Consider the following 15,803-nt stretch of genomic DNA (forward strand, 5'->3'; position numbering starts at 1 on the left):
CATAGAACTGTCTGAACAAGTGTGTTTTGAGTTGAGTGGAAGAGAGTCAATGTTACGGAAATCAGGGGGAAGAGGGTTCCAGAGGTGGGGAGCACTGTGGCTGAATGCTCTGCTCCTCACAGTGACGAGGCGGACAGGGGAAGTCACACAAAATCGTGACTATTTAGTTCCAAGGTCTAAAACAGAGACTTGTTTACAACCTGAAAGCAGATATGGTTGAAAAGATAACAGATAAAAACCCTTCCTGATTCTTACTTCTTACTTTCGATTTCAGACAGCAGGACACCAAGCTGCTTCACAATTTCTTTGTCAACTTTATTTAATTTGTAAATACTCAACCGACAGTAGACCTTAAGAGGGGTCTTCCATGATTGCCTGCTCTTGGCAGAGGGTACTCGTGTTAGTTCCATATCTTTCACGGCAGTTGGAACTGGAAACTTGGGTTTTCCAAAAGACCTTGTGGCCTCTTTGACGGATAAAATCCTAGAGTTTAGCAGCACAAAACAACCCAAGCACCTGAAGAAGGTTGTGATAGTTTGTTGCCTGACGATGCAGACTATTCAGGTAATTGTTTTTTTTTTTTTGTTTTTTTTTTACAGCTTTTTTTTTTGTAGCTCTAAGCAGCAATTCTGCAGTGAATTGAGCAATAGCACCTTACCACAAAAGTAGAAATTACAAAGAAGCAGCATTTAGTATGTTTTGACCACCAAATGTGGTTGTGTTGGGGTTGCTGGAGTCAATTGTGGCCTAAATATTCTTCAGACACCACAATGTGTCTTTGTTTCTTAAACATGTCTATTGTTGATGGAAGCTGCACAGAGCCGAAACCAATCAATCAAAGAGTTGTAACCATGAGTTTTTTAGAGGTTCAGGTGTTTCATAAACAACATGATGCAGCCATGTCCGGTGGAACTGATCTGTAAATTCTTGGTAATGCTTTGGTTTAAAAGTCATGCTTTTAATAAATCTGTCAAATTATGTCCCCAGGAATTTTGTGATGCATTTATGAGGTGGTTTTCTTGTGCTTCAGGTGGTTCATTGGCCACATCTTCCTCAAAAAATACAGGTAGGCAACATCGTTTTTATGTCCACGTCTTGTTTTCACTTGTTTCTGTAAGGATTCAGTTACTAAACCTATTGTGTAATTAAAGTAGGAGGCATTTTAATGCCAGGGAAACGTTCAGTTTGAAATTAGTATAGTTATAACAGTTTTTCTTAAGAGATTCTCAACTTAAAAACTTGTTAACCACATTTACTGGTATTATTTATTTTTTTCCTTTGTCAGCAGGCCCTTTCTTTAAAGTTGTCTCCAGTTCAGGAATGTGTGAGGCCAAAATGGGAAACGTGACATTGCAGGTGGCAACAGGAGACATAACCCAGGAGACTACCGACGTCATTGTCAACTCTTCAAATGAGAAATTTACCCTCAAAACAGGCAAATAATTGCAAAACAGAAAAATCTCTAAACTGCATTGTGATTATCTTTTTTTAACCGTAAATATGATCAAGCCTTTCTCCTGCTTCTTAGTTATATTTACTCATCAAAACAAACACAACTGATGAACACCAATAAAGTATTTAAATGCTTTTCATCACAGTTCCCATTTTTAAATGATAAATATTTAAATCACAGTATTATGACCTTCAGCTTCTGTTTGGCTTAATAGTTATTGTATCCCCCCTCCTCAGGAGTTTCTAAGGCTATTCTGGATGCAGCCGGTCAGGCTGTTGAAGCTAGATGTCGAACCCTTGGTACGAAAGCACTTCATGACTCTCTAATCCAAAAATGATCCCATATACGGTCTAACAGTATATCCTTTTGTTTTAAAAAGGATGCCCAGATGATAATTAATCTGTTGTTTTTGCTCTAAATTGTCCAGAAGTGAAGTTCAGTGTGAATATACAAACTAGTGGCTGCCGTGGTTCAAAATCATTCATATCCTCTGTCTTCACCTTAAGGTCTTGAGCCCAACCCAGGCATGATAATGACACAACCAGGTAACTTAAAGTGTAAGAAGGTCCTCCACCTGGTTGGACAAACTGACCCAGTAAAAATCAACAAGGTTGTGAAGGATGCTCTCCAAATGTGTATAAAAAACCGCTACAGATCTGTCTCATTTCCTGCCATTGGCACAGGTGAGACTTGCTAACAGATTCCAGGAATTTGAGCAACATTTGGGTGGACGTGGAGAAAATGTTTCACTGTTTGAATATAACAGTTTACCTGTATTCAAAAATTAATTTCCTCCCCTGTATATGTTTTTTTTAGGTCAAGGTAATGCACAGGCAAAACAGGTGGCAGATTCCATGTTTGACGCAGTGATTGATGTGTTGAGCCAAAACCCTTCCAGTAGCCTGACAACAATCCGGATAGTCATTTTCCAGCAGACCATGCTCCAAGACTTCTCCACTAGTATGCAACAAAGAGCAGTAACTGACTTTTCTGGTGCTTCAGGTGGTTCAATGGACACATCTTCCTCAAAAAACTACAGGTAGGCAACATCATGTCCCCGTCTTGTTTTCACTTGTTTCTGTAAGGATTTAGTTACTAAACCTATTGTGTAATTAAAGTAGGAGGCATTTCAATGTATTTATACACATGCAGGGGCGCTGCTAGTGATTTTGGGCCCCATGAAAAGAAACTCATCTGAATCACTTTCAACATCTTCAGCTTGATTTTCAATGTTCTCACTCTCTGCTGTCTCTCTGAGTCTTCCTACACTCTCTCGTGGTGCATCCTCATCATCTGAATCTGTACCCTCTTCGATGTCTTCCTCCATTTCCACTCTCCTCTCTGACAAACTTGAAGATGATCCTGGACCTGGCTCTGTAGTGTACATGGCATACAAAATTATATAGTATCTCCAATCATGTAATGTAATTTGTAATAGCATCACAATCATTATTTCTGGTGGCCTCCCACTATTTTGTTTTAAAGGTGCTTTCCGTGATTTCACCAACAATGTGAAGGGAAATTGATTTGACTACCAATACTCCACGTCATTGTTTCTCTCATGTAGCAGCACATGAAGTCTAATTTATCTCCAGATCTGTAGACTCACAAGTGAAGCATTAGATTAGTGGGGAAACATATATGATCTATATGGTTGTTGCTAGTTAATCTTCTGATATCTAGAAAATGTAAATATTTCTCTGATTGGATTGAAAGCAGTCACCCAGTCTGCTGCACTAGAAATGTCTCTGTTCCTACTGCAAAGCAGGAGGATGAGTTCAAACTACTGACCTGACCTAACATTACAGTGATAGCTGAGCATTTTCTAAACGATTCAAATCAGTCTAAAATAAATAAAAAAAAAATATCATTATTAATTCTGAACTATTTTTCTATTATACGTTTTTTTTTCTTAACAATAATCAATTAATTCAACACTCAGCTGCCCACCTCCTTCCTCAGGGGCCACCTGGACATGTTCAGGTGGGGAGGGGTGGGGAGGGAATGTCTGGCAGCATCTGCTTCGGCTGCTCTCGTTTCTGTAAGGAACATGCGTGATTTTATTTTTTTATTTTTTCTACCAGAGCTGCTTGCTAATTGTTTGTCTGCATTAATTATTTGACAAAATTGTGAAATGAATAAAATCCAGAGTTTTAATCAGAAATATGAGCTAGTATGAAGCAAAGTGAGCTAGCTTATATTAACAAAGTTTAGAAGACACAACAAGTTAAAGTTCCACAACTTTCCATCAGACGAACTGACTGACAACCTCACCTCTGGAAGAAGTGGGTGACGTATTGTCCACCCCTCTGTTCTCTCTCCAGCTTTTTTACTTTTCGTTTTAAGCTTCCTGACTTTTGAGGCATGTTGCCGTCTAAGCATCCACTCACTGTCTGTCTGTTGCTGCTTTGCAGCTGAAGGAGCAGGTGGACTGAACCATTTAAAGGAAATATAGAGGGGGATTGAGTGTTCAGAAATGTTTCCAAAACAAAAAGACTTAGTGATACCGTTGCATTGTGACTAAATTGTTTGCATGATTGTAAGTTTATCATTAAGTATCAGATAATTTTGTCAGTATTACAGTTGCATTGAGGGCCCTTCTGGGCCCCCTGTCACTCATGGGCCCCATGAATCCTTCCCATTTACCCCCCCTTTTCGGCGCCCCAGTACACATGCCAGGGAAATGTTCAGTTTGAAATATCTAACATATTTATAGGAGATTTTTTAGAGTTTTTTAACTTAAAACATGTTATTGCTATTATTTATTTCTGTCCTTTGTATGAATAATCACTACACTTCTGTCTTATTTCCTGCCATTGGCACAGGTGAGACTTGCTAACAGATTCCAGAAATTTGAGCAACATTTGGGTGGACGTAAAAGTGTGTGTGAAACGAGAAAATGTTTTACTGTTTGAATATAACAGTAACAGTTGTTTTAAAAAATTAATTTCCTCCCCTGTATGGGTGCTTATTTGATTTCGGGCACTTTTGATTTATCTTTTTCTCAAAAGTAAAATGTCACAACACCTAGCTATACCTACCTTACCTGAATTGTCATCTTTCTGTGAGTCAGAATCTAAATATGTCCATTCACATCAATTAAAGATTTTATTAAAACCTTTATGTTTTAATCAGATATCCCAGCAAAATGGTCATTACCTCCACAAAGCGATATTGATTAAAAAAATGGATAAGAGAATTGTATAAAAAATAATTTTTAGCTAATATCACTATTCTCATCTCCTAGATGTGCTGTTCTGTCTTTCAAATGTATATTTATTGATTTATCTAAAAGTTTTATGCATTTACAAGGGCAAATTTTAAAGAATTGTCATTTGATATCAAAGAAGATTAAATTATTCTATTTCTTTGCCAAGAACTCAGATTTTTTTAAAGTAAATTATTGAGAAAATACCAAATAACAAATAGTTATATTAAAACTGTAATTTATTCTTAATTTGTTTTAAAAGAATATGTAAATAGATCATGTGTTGGTAATGACAAAATGTAGTGGTAATGACGCAGTGTGTTGGAAATTACATATACATGAACAAAGTAAAAACAAACAGACAAAAAAAGACAAAAAATATTTTATTTATTTAAAGGTTTTATATAAAAAAAAGTCATTAGAAAACTTTAAATAACATCTGAAACTCTAAAGTTAACACCTATTTAAAATTAAATCTCCTTAAAATGTATTGTGTAGTTTATGTGTGAACATTAGAATGTACAAATCCATTAAACATGAACACTTTTAAAACCTTTTTTTTTCAATGTGATGTCTTTAAATGTTTAATATGTGTTATTTTGAACTGGAAGTATTTAAGAAAGTAAAATTGGAATCCAATTTATGACTATAAAAAAACCTACATAAAACACAAATCTAAAAGGTTAAGCTTGTGGATAATAGTTGACTGACATGAAAAACATAAATGTTGCAGAACTATACAGTGAATACAAGTTTAAAAAAAAAAAAAAAAAAAAGTAATGAAAATATCAGTGGCCTAAGCCCTCTGATCCAAAAGAAGGCATATTTATCTCCACACTGTTAGATCAATCATCATGTGCCATTTGGTGACTGGCTGGGGCTCAGGAATAAGGCTCAGGATGTCTTCTGATCTATACCACAGTATGTCTTCTCTCAGTGGCCAGAAGAATCTATTTAATCCAATCCGATGCAGGGTTTTCACCAGAGCAGTACTGTCAGAGTCCACTTCTTGGATGACTCCTGGGTAAACATCCCCATCATAGAGCACCACACACCACTTTCTGATGAGGGCCTCTGTGACTTCCACACCTTCAGTTTCTTGATCCTGTTTGGTTTTGGGTGTTTGTGTTCAAATCACCCTTATGATGATGAAAAAAAACAAGGACCAAGGTTTCCCTTGCCCGGACGTGGGTCATCGGGGCCCCCCTCTGGAGCCAGGCCTGGAGGTGGGACACGGAGGCGAGCGCCTGGTGGCCGGGCCTTTGCCCATGGGGCCCGGTCGGGCTCAGCCTGAAAGGGTGACATCGGCCTCTCCTCCCATGGTCTCACCACCTGCAGGAGGGGCCATAGGAGTCGGGTGCAGTGTGAGCTGGGCGGCTGCCAGAGGCTGGGACCCTGGCGGTCTGATCCTCGGCTGCAAAAGCTAGCTCTAGGGACGTGGAATGTCATCTCTCTGGCGGGGAAGGAGCCTGAGCTGGTGCGCGAGGTTGAGCAGTTCCAGCTAGATATAGCTGGACTCACCTTGATGCATGGCTTGGGCTCTGGAATCACTGTCCTTGAAAGGGGCTGGACCCTATTCCATTCTGGAGTTGCTCCCGGTGAGAGGCAGCGAGCAGGTGTGGGCATGCTCATTGCCCCCTGACTTGGCGCCTGTACGTTGGGATTTACCCCGGTGGACGAAAGGGTGGCCTCCCTCCGCCTTCGGATGGGGGGACGGGACCTGACTGTTGTTTGTGTTTATGCACCAAATAGCAGTTCAGAGTGCCCACCCTTTTTGGAGTCCCTGGAGGGGGTGTTGGAAAGCACTCCTTCCGGGACTCCCTCGTTCTGCTGGGGGACTTCAATGCTCACGTGGGCAATGACATCGAGACCTGGAGGGGCGTAATTGCGAGGAATGACCCTCCTAATCTAAATCCGAGTGGTGTTTTGTTGTTGGACTTCTGTGCTTGTCATGGACTGTCCATAAAAAACACCTTGTGCAGACATAAGAGTGTTTACATGTGCACTTGGCACCAGGACACTCTAGGCCGCAGTTCAATGATCAACTTTGTAGTCGTGTCGTCGGACTTGCGGCCGCATGTTCTGGACACTCGGGTGAAGAGAGGGTCGGAGCTGTCAACTGATCACCACCTGGTGGTGAGTTGGCTCAGATGGTGGGGGAGGATGCTGGTCAGGCCTGGCAGACCCAAGCGTGTTGTGAGGGTCTGCTGGGAAAGTCTGGTGGAGTCCCCTGTCAGAAAGAGTTTCAATTTCTATCTCCGTCAGAGCTTCAACCATGTCTCAGGTGAGGCGAGGGACATTGAGTCCGAATGGGCTGTGTTCCATGCCTCTATTGTCGAGGCGGCCAGCCGCAGCTGTGGCCGTAAGATCGTCAGTGCCTGTCATGGCGGTAACCCCCGAACTCGTTGCTGGACACCAGCAGTGAGGGATGCCATCAAGCTGAAGAAGGAGTCCTATCGGCCCTTTTGGGCCTGTGGGATTTCAGAGGCAGCTGATGGGTATCGGCGGGCTAAGCGGAGTGCAGCTAAGGCAAAAACTCGGGCATGGGAGAGGCCATGGAGAATGACTGCCGGACGGCTTCGAGGAGATTCTGGTCCACTATCCGGCGGCTCAGTAGGGGAAAGCAGTGCACCGTCAACACTGTGTACAGTGGGGATGGGGAGCTGCTGACCTTGACTCGGGATGTTGTGAGGCGGTGAAAGGAATACTTCGAAGACCTTCTCAATCCCTCCAACATGTCTTCCAATGAGGAAGCAGATTCTGGGGTAGCTGGTGCTGGCTCTCCCATCTCTGGGGCTGAGGTCGCTGAGGTGGTTAAAAAGCTCCTTGGTGGCAAGGCCCTGGGGGTGGATGAGGTCTGCCCAGAGTTTCTTAAAGCTCTGGATGCTGTAGGGCTATTTTGGCTGTAAAAGGGTGGATTGCTCTTTCCGGGTCTGCAATTCCTTTCCCAAGTGGAGGAGTTCACATATCTCGGGGTCTTGTTCAAGAGTGAGGGAAGGATGGAGCGGGAGATCGACAAGCGGATCGGTGCGGCGTCTGCAGTGATGCGGACTCTGTATCGATCTGTCGTGGTGAAGAGGGAGCTGAGTCAAAAGACAAAGCTCTCGAGTCACCTACCTGATCTACGTTCCTACCCTCACCTATGGTCATGAGCTGTGGGTAGCGACTCAAAGAACGAGATCACGAATAGAAGCGGCCGAAATGAGTTTTCTCCGCAGGGTGGCCGGGCTCTCCCTTAGAGATAGGATGAGAAGCTCGGTGATCCCGGAGGGGCTCAGAGTAGAGCCGCTGCTCCTCCACATCGAGAGGAGCCAGATGAGGTGGCTCGGGCATCTGGTTAGGATGCCTCCTAGACGGCTCCCTGGTGAGGTGTTCCGGGCATGTCTCACCGGAAAGAGGCCCCGGGGAAGACCTAGGATGCGTTGGACGGACTACATCTCTTGGCTGGCCTGGGAGCACCTTGGGATCCCTCCGGATGAGCTGGTGAATGTGGCCAGGGAGAGGGAAGTCTGGGTTTCACTGCTTAGGCAGCTGCTCCCGCAACCCGACTCCGAATAAGCGGCAGAAAATGGATGGATGGATGGATGGATGAATGAAGTTTTTACACTAAAATCTTTAAATATTCATAAACTACAAGATGTTTGGTAATGACACCTAATAAAATTATAGGGTGACTTGCCAGGACAAATTAGGAAAAAACTTACTGTTCCAGTAGTTGAAATGTCTGTCTTCCTTCTGTCCTAGCATGTGCTTGAGTGGCAGTACAAACTGATAGTCAGTGAAATGATACATTTTTCAAAAAGCTTTATTGCTCTGAAAACCTTCAATGTGGCGGTAATAAATACAATATTAAGAGACAGACACATGTTATTAAAAATAAGAGTGAATTTGACATGCTTGACAAATATAATAAGAAATCCCTAATTCTATTATATTTTAAGGAACTTATACCCAAAACTAAACAATTTTATCATTTTTTATTAGAAAGATCAAAGATCAAAGCCAAAACCCTTCCAGTAGCCTGACAACAATCCGGATAGTCATTTTCAGCAGCCCATGCTCCAAGACTTCTCCACTAGTATGCAACAAAGAGCAGTAACTGACCAAAAGGATAAAGGATTGTGGAGCAAAATCAAAAGTAAATATGGGGAAGAAAATTTTTTTTTTTTTTTTTTTTTTTTTCTGTTTTAAAATTTTAATTCAGGTCTTGCAATTTCTTCTTTCAGCATTGTTCCCAAAGAACAAGAAAGATTTTGTCATTGTTCCATCCGAAGTTGATCCTGCTTGCTTCAACATCTGCAGTGATGCACAGCTTAAACTAGACACACCCAAGAAGTGGATAAATGACCTGATAGCCACTGATAGTCAGGGAAACATCCTGCAGATAAAGCGCATTGACAAACTAAAAGTATTTTACACTTTGATGTGGATAAAAAAAATAATGTTGAAATGGTTTTAATAGAAGATCAGCTGGTTTTCCTGCTGTTGGAGATATTCCTGCTCACTGGGATTCCATGCCACCTACCACCACATGTGAATTGTTCCCAATCCCAGCTGGGACACCAGAGTACAATGATGTCCTTACTCTGTTTCGGGCCACTTGCAATTGCAGCGTTATCAAGGTAACATGCTCGCTTGTAATGTTTAAGTTATCACCTTGTATGTGGAACACACAAAAACTACATTTAACTCTGATCTTAGATTGAGAGGATCCAGAACCCCGGATTGTGGAAGAGTCTTCAGATCAAGAAGGAGGAGTTGGAGATGAGAAATGGCCATCAGAACAATGAAAGACGCCTTTTCCACGGCACCACGGCACCCACGATCCCTATTGTCAATGAACTCGGCTTCAATCGGAGTTACGCTGGAAAAAACCGTGAGAAGTTTGGCTTCTTTCTACACTTCTGGAACAGACCTGGTGCCTCATTTATCAAACTGTGCATAGCAAAGCAAACTACAGGTGGCGTCAGCTGCACAAAAGGAAATGCTCCGCACCTACACTTTCAGATTGATCAAAGTGTGCCCACACACGTCCTACACCTGTTTCCTTTCATAAATTAGAATCAACTCTAACTTAGGCGCACATGAGGCATCACCTTCCCATGCCAACACGGTGTCTATAAATTGTCAGATGGACGCCTGTAATACATATTCATCACATTATTTGCATGATTGTTCAGGAGGGAATAAGAGCTAAGAAGTGTAATTTTTCGGGGTGTGGTACTGAGATACGGATGGACCACGCTGACAAACGTAAAAATGTTTAATTGGTGGGCACGGCGTGGGCATTGTTTGTGTCAGAAAGGCAGAATAGTGGCAGCAGGTGGCAGAACCTGTCAACGCAGTGTCAGAAGACAACACATGCCAGAGAAGACTGTTCATGCAATTGGATATCTCAGTCGGTAGAGCATCCGTGTCACATACGGGAAATCGAAGTTCGATTACTCTGATGCCTGTCATTTATTTTGATTTATAAAATTTGAGATTGGTAGCAGTTTACTTAGTGTTAAATAATATTGCTTTAGTTGCTGGGTGCTCCAGCTGGGTGGGCGGTGCAGAGGGACACGATCACTGCTATTAACAAGGTGGACAAGGAGTTGCAGGAAATAAACACCGTCTTGACAGAAATTGGGGCAACAATAAAAAAGTATTGTGTAAGAATAAATAAATAAAAGGAAATCAACCTCTGTGTTTGTCATTAGCTTTGCATCACTTCTAGACCTCCAGTCTGCGTCCCTTTCTATACTGACTGCTACATGCTGGCAGCAGACTGTCCACCTTATTTAGCTGGATGGATTTTATAACATGTAAGTTTTGGTTCACAATGACAAAACATATTTTAGTGGTTGAGGTTCTTATAAATATCGTCTCCCTTTTTCCTGAACATCCTGCCCCCCAACCCCCATATACCCCCCCCCCCCCCCGAGAGTGCGCTCTTAGGAGAATTAATATCGAATGTGCGTCTTTATTTATTTCTGAAAACAGCAACATATGGTGTGAAAGGTAATAGTGGACTGTGCACAAATGTCTCACATTTAACATCATTTCCTTGATTCTATTCTGTTGGTGTCGCAGTTTTCCGTTTTCCCAGATTATGAGCGTACACCCGGGTTAGAGTTTGCGTGGAGGCAGGAACATTTTTCCTTCAAGTTGGGTTTTCATAAATCCCAAAAGCTGACTATATTTGGCGTGCACCGGTTTTTGTTCCTATGCCAGCTTGATAAATGAGGCCCCTGGTGCTGTAAATCAGACATATTGGCTCAAGTTAAGGATTTAAAAAATAGCTCATCAGCATGTTGAATCAAGGCCGCTGATGAATGTCACCTCTTTAAGCTTTACTTGGATATGTCTCTGACTTGATTTGGGTTTGGGTTTTTGAAGCCACAGTTAAATCTGGTTTTAAATCGTTGATCAGCTTAGTGTCTCTCTTTTTTGTTCCATTCTCAGCTGCAAGTTACGGCAACGGCTCGTACTTTGCCGTCAACGCCAGTTACTCTGCCGATGACACCTACTCCAAGCCTAATCAAAATGGAGAGAAGTTCATGTATCTTTGCCGTGTGCTGGTGGGGGACTTCACCGTCGGGCAGTCCGGCATGATTACACCGCCGGCCAAGGGGAGCAGCATCACTGAAATGTTCGATAGCGTTGTGGACAACATGAGCAAGCCCTCCATGTTTGTGATCTTCAATGACATCCAGGCCTATCCAGAGTATCTGATTACGTTCAAGTGATGTGACCGTGTGCTGTGATTTTAAATCTAACTGGGATTTTTGTAACTTTTTACTGATTCTTATATAATTCCAGTAATCAATCTGTTTTTCTAATTTGAAATAGTTTTAAGAGCAAGCTTTCGTCATTGTTAGTGAGCCTCCTGTAGTGCATTAAAATGTTGCAATGAGCATATTTCAGTTTACACATGCAAACAGACATTGGTGATCTTAAAGTAAACGGGAGAGGTTTATTTTTATTTTTATTTTTTTGCACTTTAGACTTACAGCACTGAAGATGGGTGTTCTAAGAAATCATGTGATAGCACAGGTGGGTCTGTGTATTGGATCAGATCAGCAACTAAGATTGAAAGTAAACATGAAGTTTAACTTTGACTTAAAGCAAAAAGGCTGTGAAATAAGTTTATAAATATAACATTTTAAATGATGCGCCTTGTTTTTGTCATAAAGCAACAAGAATGCATGAAGCTACTTTTAAAATCCAAATAAAATATATTATATCTCTGATTATATATTAAACTAAGCCAGTTATAAAACACCTGATTATTTTAAACTTCCATCACAGAAGCTGCCTTGTTAAAGAAGCTGAGATTTATTTTGTACTGAAACATGAAAGGTTTTTCCTCGTAATGGGATTTTGGTTTTTGTACAATTCTTTCAATTTCATATAGATTTCACCCAAACCTTAATATAATAAAGTTATGAAGACTTTGAATCTTTAAATTCATCCATCCATCCATCCATCCATCCATCCATCCATCCATCCATCTGTAGCGATTTAGCGTCATTAAACATTAAAGATGTTTAATAAAATTATTAATTTTAATACTTTCATAAAATTATGAATTATTAGTCAAAATATTATATACCTCGGGAACCACCACATAGATAACTCTTAATACTAATCTAATGGCTGTGCGGACACCATTAGAGTACTAGAATAATTAATAAATTAAATAATTCAAGCTAGTCAAATTGGTCAGTTTTCAATCGATCAGTTTCAGGACGCTAATAACGTGAATTCTTAAATCGAAGGGACCCACAATAACCAGACCAGTTTAGGATAAACATGAAATATTTATTACTAGTCTAATCATGCATGAATGAAAAGGAAATATTTACAAATGACTTTGCATTGGAAAATGAATCAAACATTGTAAAATTTAGAATATGGTGTTCAAACCAGAATCTTATTTCAATGTAATGTGTCTAAATGAATGACATGTATGCAAGAAATTAAACAAAAGTTAATTAACCTGCTGTGTTAATTAAACTAAGGTTTAGGACTGAAAAAGGATCTCTGAATCCTAAAAGAATAAGGAGCAACAGTGAAACTCATCTATTTAAAGCTGGAAGTTTAACTAAGATGTATAACTACTAAGGTCACTGTCAGACAACCAACCATTTCTTGGCAGACAAGCAGAGAATTGATCCAAGCAGGACTCGTCCGTTTCTGTTTGGATCGAGCCGACTTACAACCGTTGTGGTGACTCTCCCGGGCAAATGAGGGAGTTGGCACAGATGGTTTAGATCCCAAACGACTCCCAAGAAGGCCAGAAGATGTGTCACGTGGTGGTCCGAAGGTTTGGATCAGGAATGCTCTGCTGATGCGGGCTCTGCTGATGCGGACTCTCCCGCGGTGCGGCTGGTGGTGTCAGTGAAGATAAAAAGTCCAGCTTTGGATCAGTCCAAAAAGAAACTCTGTAGAACTGGTTCTGAAGCTTTGGGCAGCCTGCATCAGCCAGTTATCCAATAAAACAATCAAAATCTAGGGTTAATAATAAAAGCTCAAAAGATGCAAACATAACTAAATAAAAGAGAAGTATCAGCTGAAAAGGAATAAACTAAATCAATCTTGCATCTTGAATGCAGGCACAAACTTAATATCAGTAGTAATGTTCTTCACATCACAGCAAACTTGATTTTCCAGCATCATCTCTCTCTCTCTCTCTCTCTCTCTCTCTCTCTCTTGCGTTCAGACTAAGTGTCCTAAGAAATCCGTGTCTTTAGGACCTCTGAGAGAAATCTAAGTGACTCTGGACAAGAGCCATGTCTGAAGAGGATGTGCAACTCCAGGGGAGGTTGAAGACCGACCAACTAACTAAACTCTTTGTTCTGAGTTCCAAGAGTGTTAGTTTGATGACCCGCCCTACGAAAGGATGTGGGACCATTATCTTGACCAATAAACAGTCTTGTGGGCTGGTTTTGGGTCAGATAGCAGATACAGAGGGCTGGTCTGATCATTTTGTAAAGAGTATCAAATTAAACATTTTGTGAATATATCTGCATGTCCAAGTTATTAAAGCCTTAAATGAAACATCATTAAAATCAGTGAATCATTGAAAAGACAATAAAATAGTAAGAAGGTTATATCTCAAACAAACACATGTTGATAAAGTTTCAGCTCACAAGTTAATCAAGCTTGTTGATTAAACCTTGTACAAAAATTGCAAGGCCTTAATCGTTAAAGAAAACCACAAGTTTAGAGAGGAACAGCTTCAAAGTGGACGTTTTGAATGAGGAGTTGCATCTGGGATCCATACACATTTTTAGCTGGTTATAATAGAGATTAATGTTGCAGAAGATTAAAGTTCAGAAACTTCTCAGATCTTTGATATAACTTAAACAAAGTACTCCCGAGCTCCAGGTTTGGAGGGTTGACCTTCTTGACCTGTGGAGCTGAAAACCAAGTCATAAATCTGAGTCTTGGATTTTTCCAGCCAGATCCTCCCTTTGACAGTGAGAGAGACTGTTTATCTGTGAGGAGAAAAATCCTCAAACTGTTTTATTCAGTCAGGATTAAACAAAAGTTCCAATCTTTATTTTCCGAGGTCAAATCTGCTACACATCCATCCATCCATCTTCTGCCGTTTATCCGGAGTCTCAGTAGGGAAACCCAGACTGCCTTCTCCCCGGCCACATTCCCCAGCTCATCCAGGGCGATCCCAAGGCGAGCCGAGAGATGTAGTCCGTCCAGCGGCTCATGAGTCTTCCCCGGGGCCTCTTTCCATTGGTGTGTGCCTGGAACACCTCACCAGGGAGGCATCCAGGAGGCATCGTGACTAGATGCCCGAGCCACTTCATCTGGCTCCTCTCAATGTGGAGGAGCAGCGACTCTACTCTGAGCCCCTCCGGGATCACCGAGCTTCTCACCCTATCTCTAAGGGAGAGCCCGGCCACCCTGCAGAGAAAACTCATTTCGACTGCTTGTATTTGCAATCTTGTTCTTTTGGTCAATACCCACAGCTCGTGACCATAGGTGAGGGTAGGAACGTAGATCGACCGGTAAATCGAGAGCCTTGCCTTTTGGCTAAGGTCCCTCTTCACCACGACAGACCGATGCAGAGTCCGCATCACCGATCCGCCTGTCGATCTCCCGCGCCATCCTTCCCTCACTAGTGAACAAGACCCCGAGATACGTGAACTCCTCCACTTGGGGCAGGACCTCATTGCCGACCTGGAGAAGGCACTCCACCCTTTTCCAGCTGAGGACCATGGTCTCGGATTTGGAGGTGCTGATTCTCATCCCAGCTGCTTCACACTTGGCTGCGAATCTCTCCAGTGAGAGCTGAGGATCACGGCCCGATGAAGCCAACAGAACCACATCATCCGCAAAGAGCAGAGACCCAATCCTGAGGCCACCAAACCGGATCCCCTCAACACCTCGGCTGCACCTAAAAATTTTGTCCATAAAAGTTATGAACAGAATCGGTGGCAAAGGGCAGCCTTGGCAGAGTCCAACCCTCACCTGATTTACTGCTGGCGATGCGGACCAAGCTCTGACACCGGTTGTACAGGGACCAGACAGCTGGTACAAGAGGGTCTGGCATTACATACTCCAAGAGTACCCCGAAAGGAGTTCCCTGGAGACACGGTCGAACGCCTTCTCCAAGTCCACAAAGCACATGTAGACTGGTTCAGCAATCTCCCATGCCCCCTCCAAGACCCTGAAGAGAGTGTAGAGCTGGTCCAATGATCCACAACCGGGACGAAAACCACACTGCTCTTCCTTAATCTGAGGTTCGACTATTCGATGGACCCTCCTTTCCAGCACCCCTGAATAGACCTTACCAGGGAGGCTGAGGAGTGTGATCCCCCTGTAGTTGGAGCACACCCTCTGGTTCCCCTTTTTGAAGAGTGGGACCACCACCCCAGTCTGCCAGTCCAGGGGAACTGTCCCTGATGTCCACGCAATGCTGCAGAGGCATGACAGCCAAAACAGCCCTACAGCATCCAGAGCTTTAAGAAACTCTGGGCAGACCTCATCCATCCCAGGGGCCCTGCCACCAAGGAGCTTTTTAACCACCTCAGTGACCTCAGCCTCAGAGATGGGAGAGCCAAGACCAGGGTCCCCAGACTCTGCTTCCTCATCTGAAAACATGTTGGTGGGATTGAGAAGGTTTTCGAAGTATTC

At 42.4% G+C, this 15,803-nt stretch overlaps 1 protein-coding gene across 3 annotated transcripts; it reads left to right on the forward strand.

Moving 5' to 3' along the window:
- Positions 1–518: 518 nt before the first annotated feature.
- Positions 519–15,355, forward strand: LOC121649797 (protein mono-ADP-ribosyltransferase PARP15-like). 3 transcript variants are annotated; one of them, XR_006012174.1, is made up of 11 exons: positions 520–564; positions 988–1,066; positions 1,286–1,435; positions 1,690–1,752; positions 1,960–2,136; positions 2,270–2,492; positions 9,124–9,283; positions 9,363–9,537; positions 11,109–11,537; positions 13,466–13,470; positions 15,343–15,355. XR_006012174.1 is itself a non-coding variant. In XM_042000863.1 (9 exons), the coding sequence occupies exons 1-9, from the start codon at positions 550–552 to the stop codon at positions 11,390–11,392; spliced, it is 1,323 nt and encodes a 440-aa protein (XP_041856797.1). In that variant the 5' UTR covers positions 519–549; the 3' UTR covers positions 11,393–12,050. The 3 variants fall into 3 exon arrangements, 2 of the variants coding, with proteins under 2 accessions (XP_041856797.1, XP_041856798.1); XM_042000863.1 differs by lacking the exons at positions 13,466–13,470; positions 15,343–15,355 and having other exon boundaries at positions 519–564; positions 9,127–9,283; positions 11,109–12,050; XM_042000864.1 differs by lacking the exons at positions 13,466–13,470; positions 15,343–15,355 and having other exon boundaries at positions 535–564; positions 1,289–1,435; positions 11,109–12,051.
- The last annotated feature ends 448 nt before the right edge of the window (positions 15,356–15,803 follow it).

This window comes from Melanotaenia boesemani, chromosome 12 (genome assembly GCF_017639745.1).
Source record: "Melanotaenia boesemani isolate fMelBoe1 chromosome 12, fMelBoe1.pri, whole genome shotgun sequence".
NCBI lineage: Eukaryota > Metazoa > Chordata > Actinopteri > Atheriniformes > Melanotaeniidae > Melanotaenia > Melanotaenia boesemani.

Coding starts and splice junctions, on each gene's coding strand:
- LOC121649797 (XM_042000863.1), top strand. Junction 1,436..1,689: donor GAAATTTACCCTCAAAACAG/GCAAATAATTGC, acceptor CCCCCTCCTCAG/GAGTTTCTAAGGCTATTCTG. Junction 2,137..2,269: donor ATTTCCTGCCATTGGCACAG/GTGAGACTTGCT, acceptor TGTTTTTTTTAG/GTCAAGGTAATGCACAGGCA.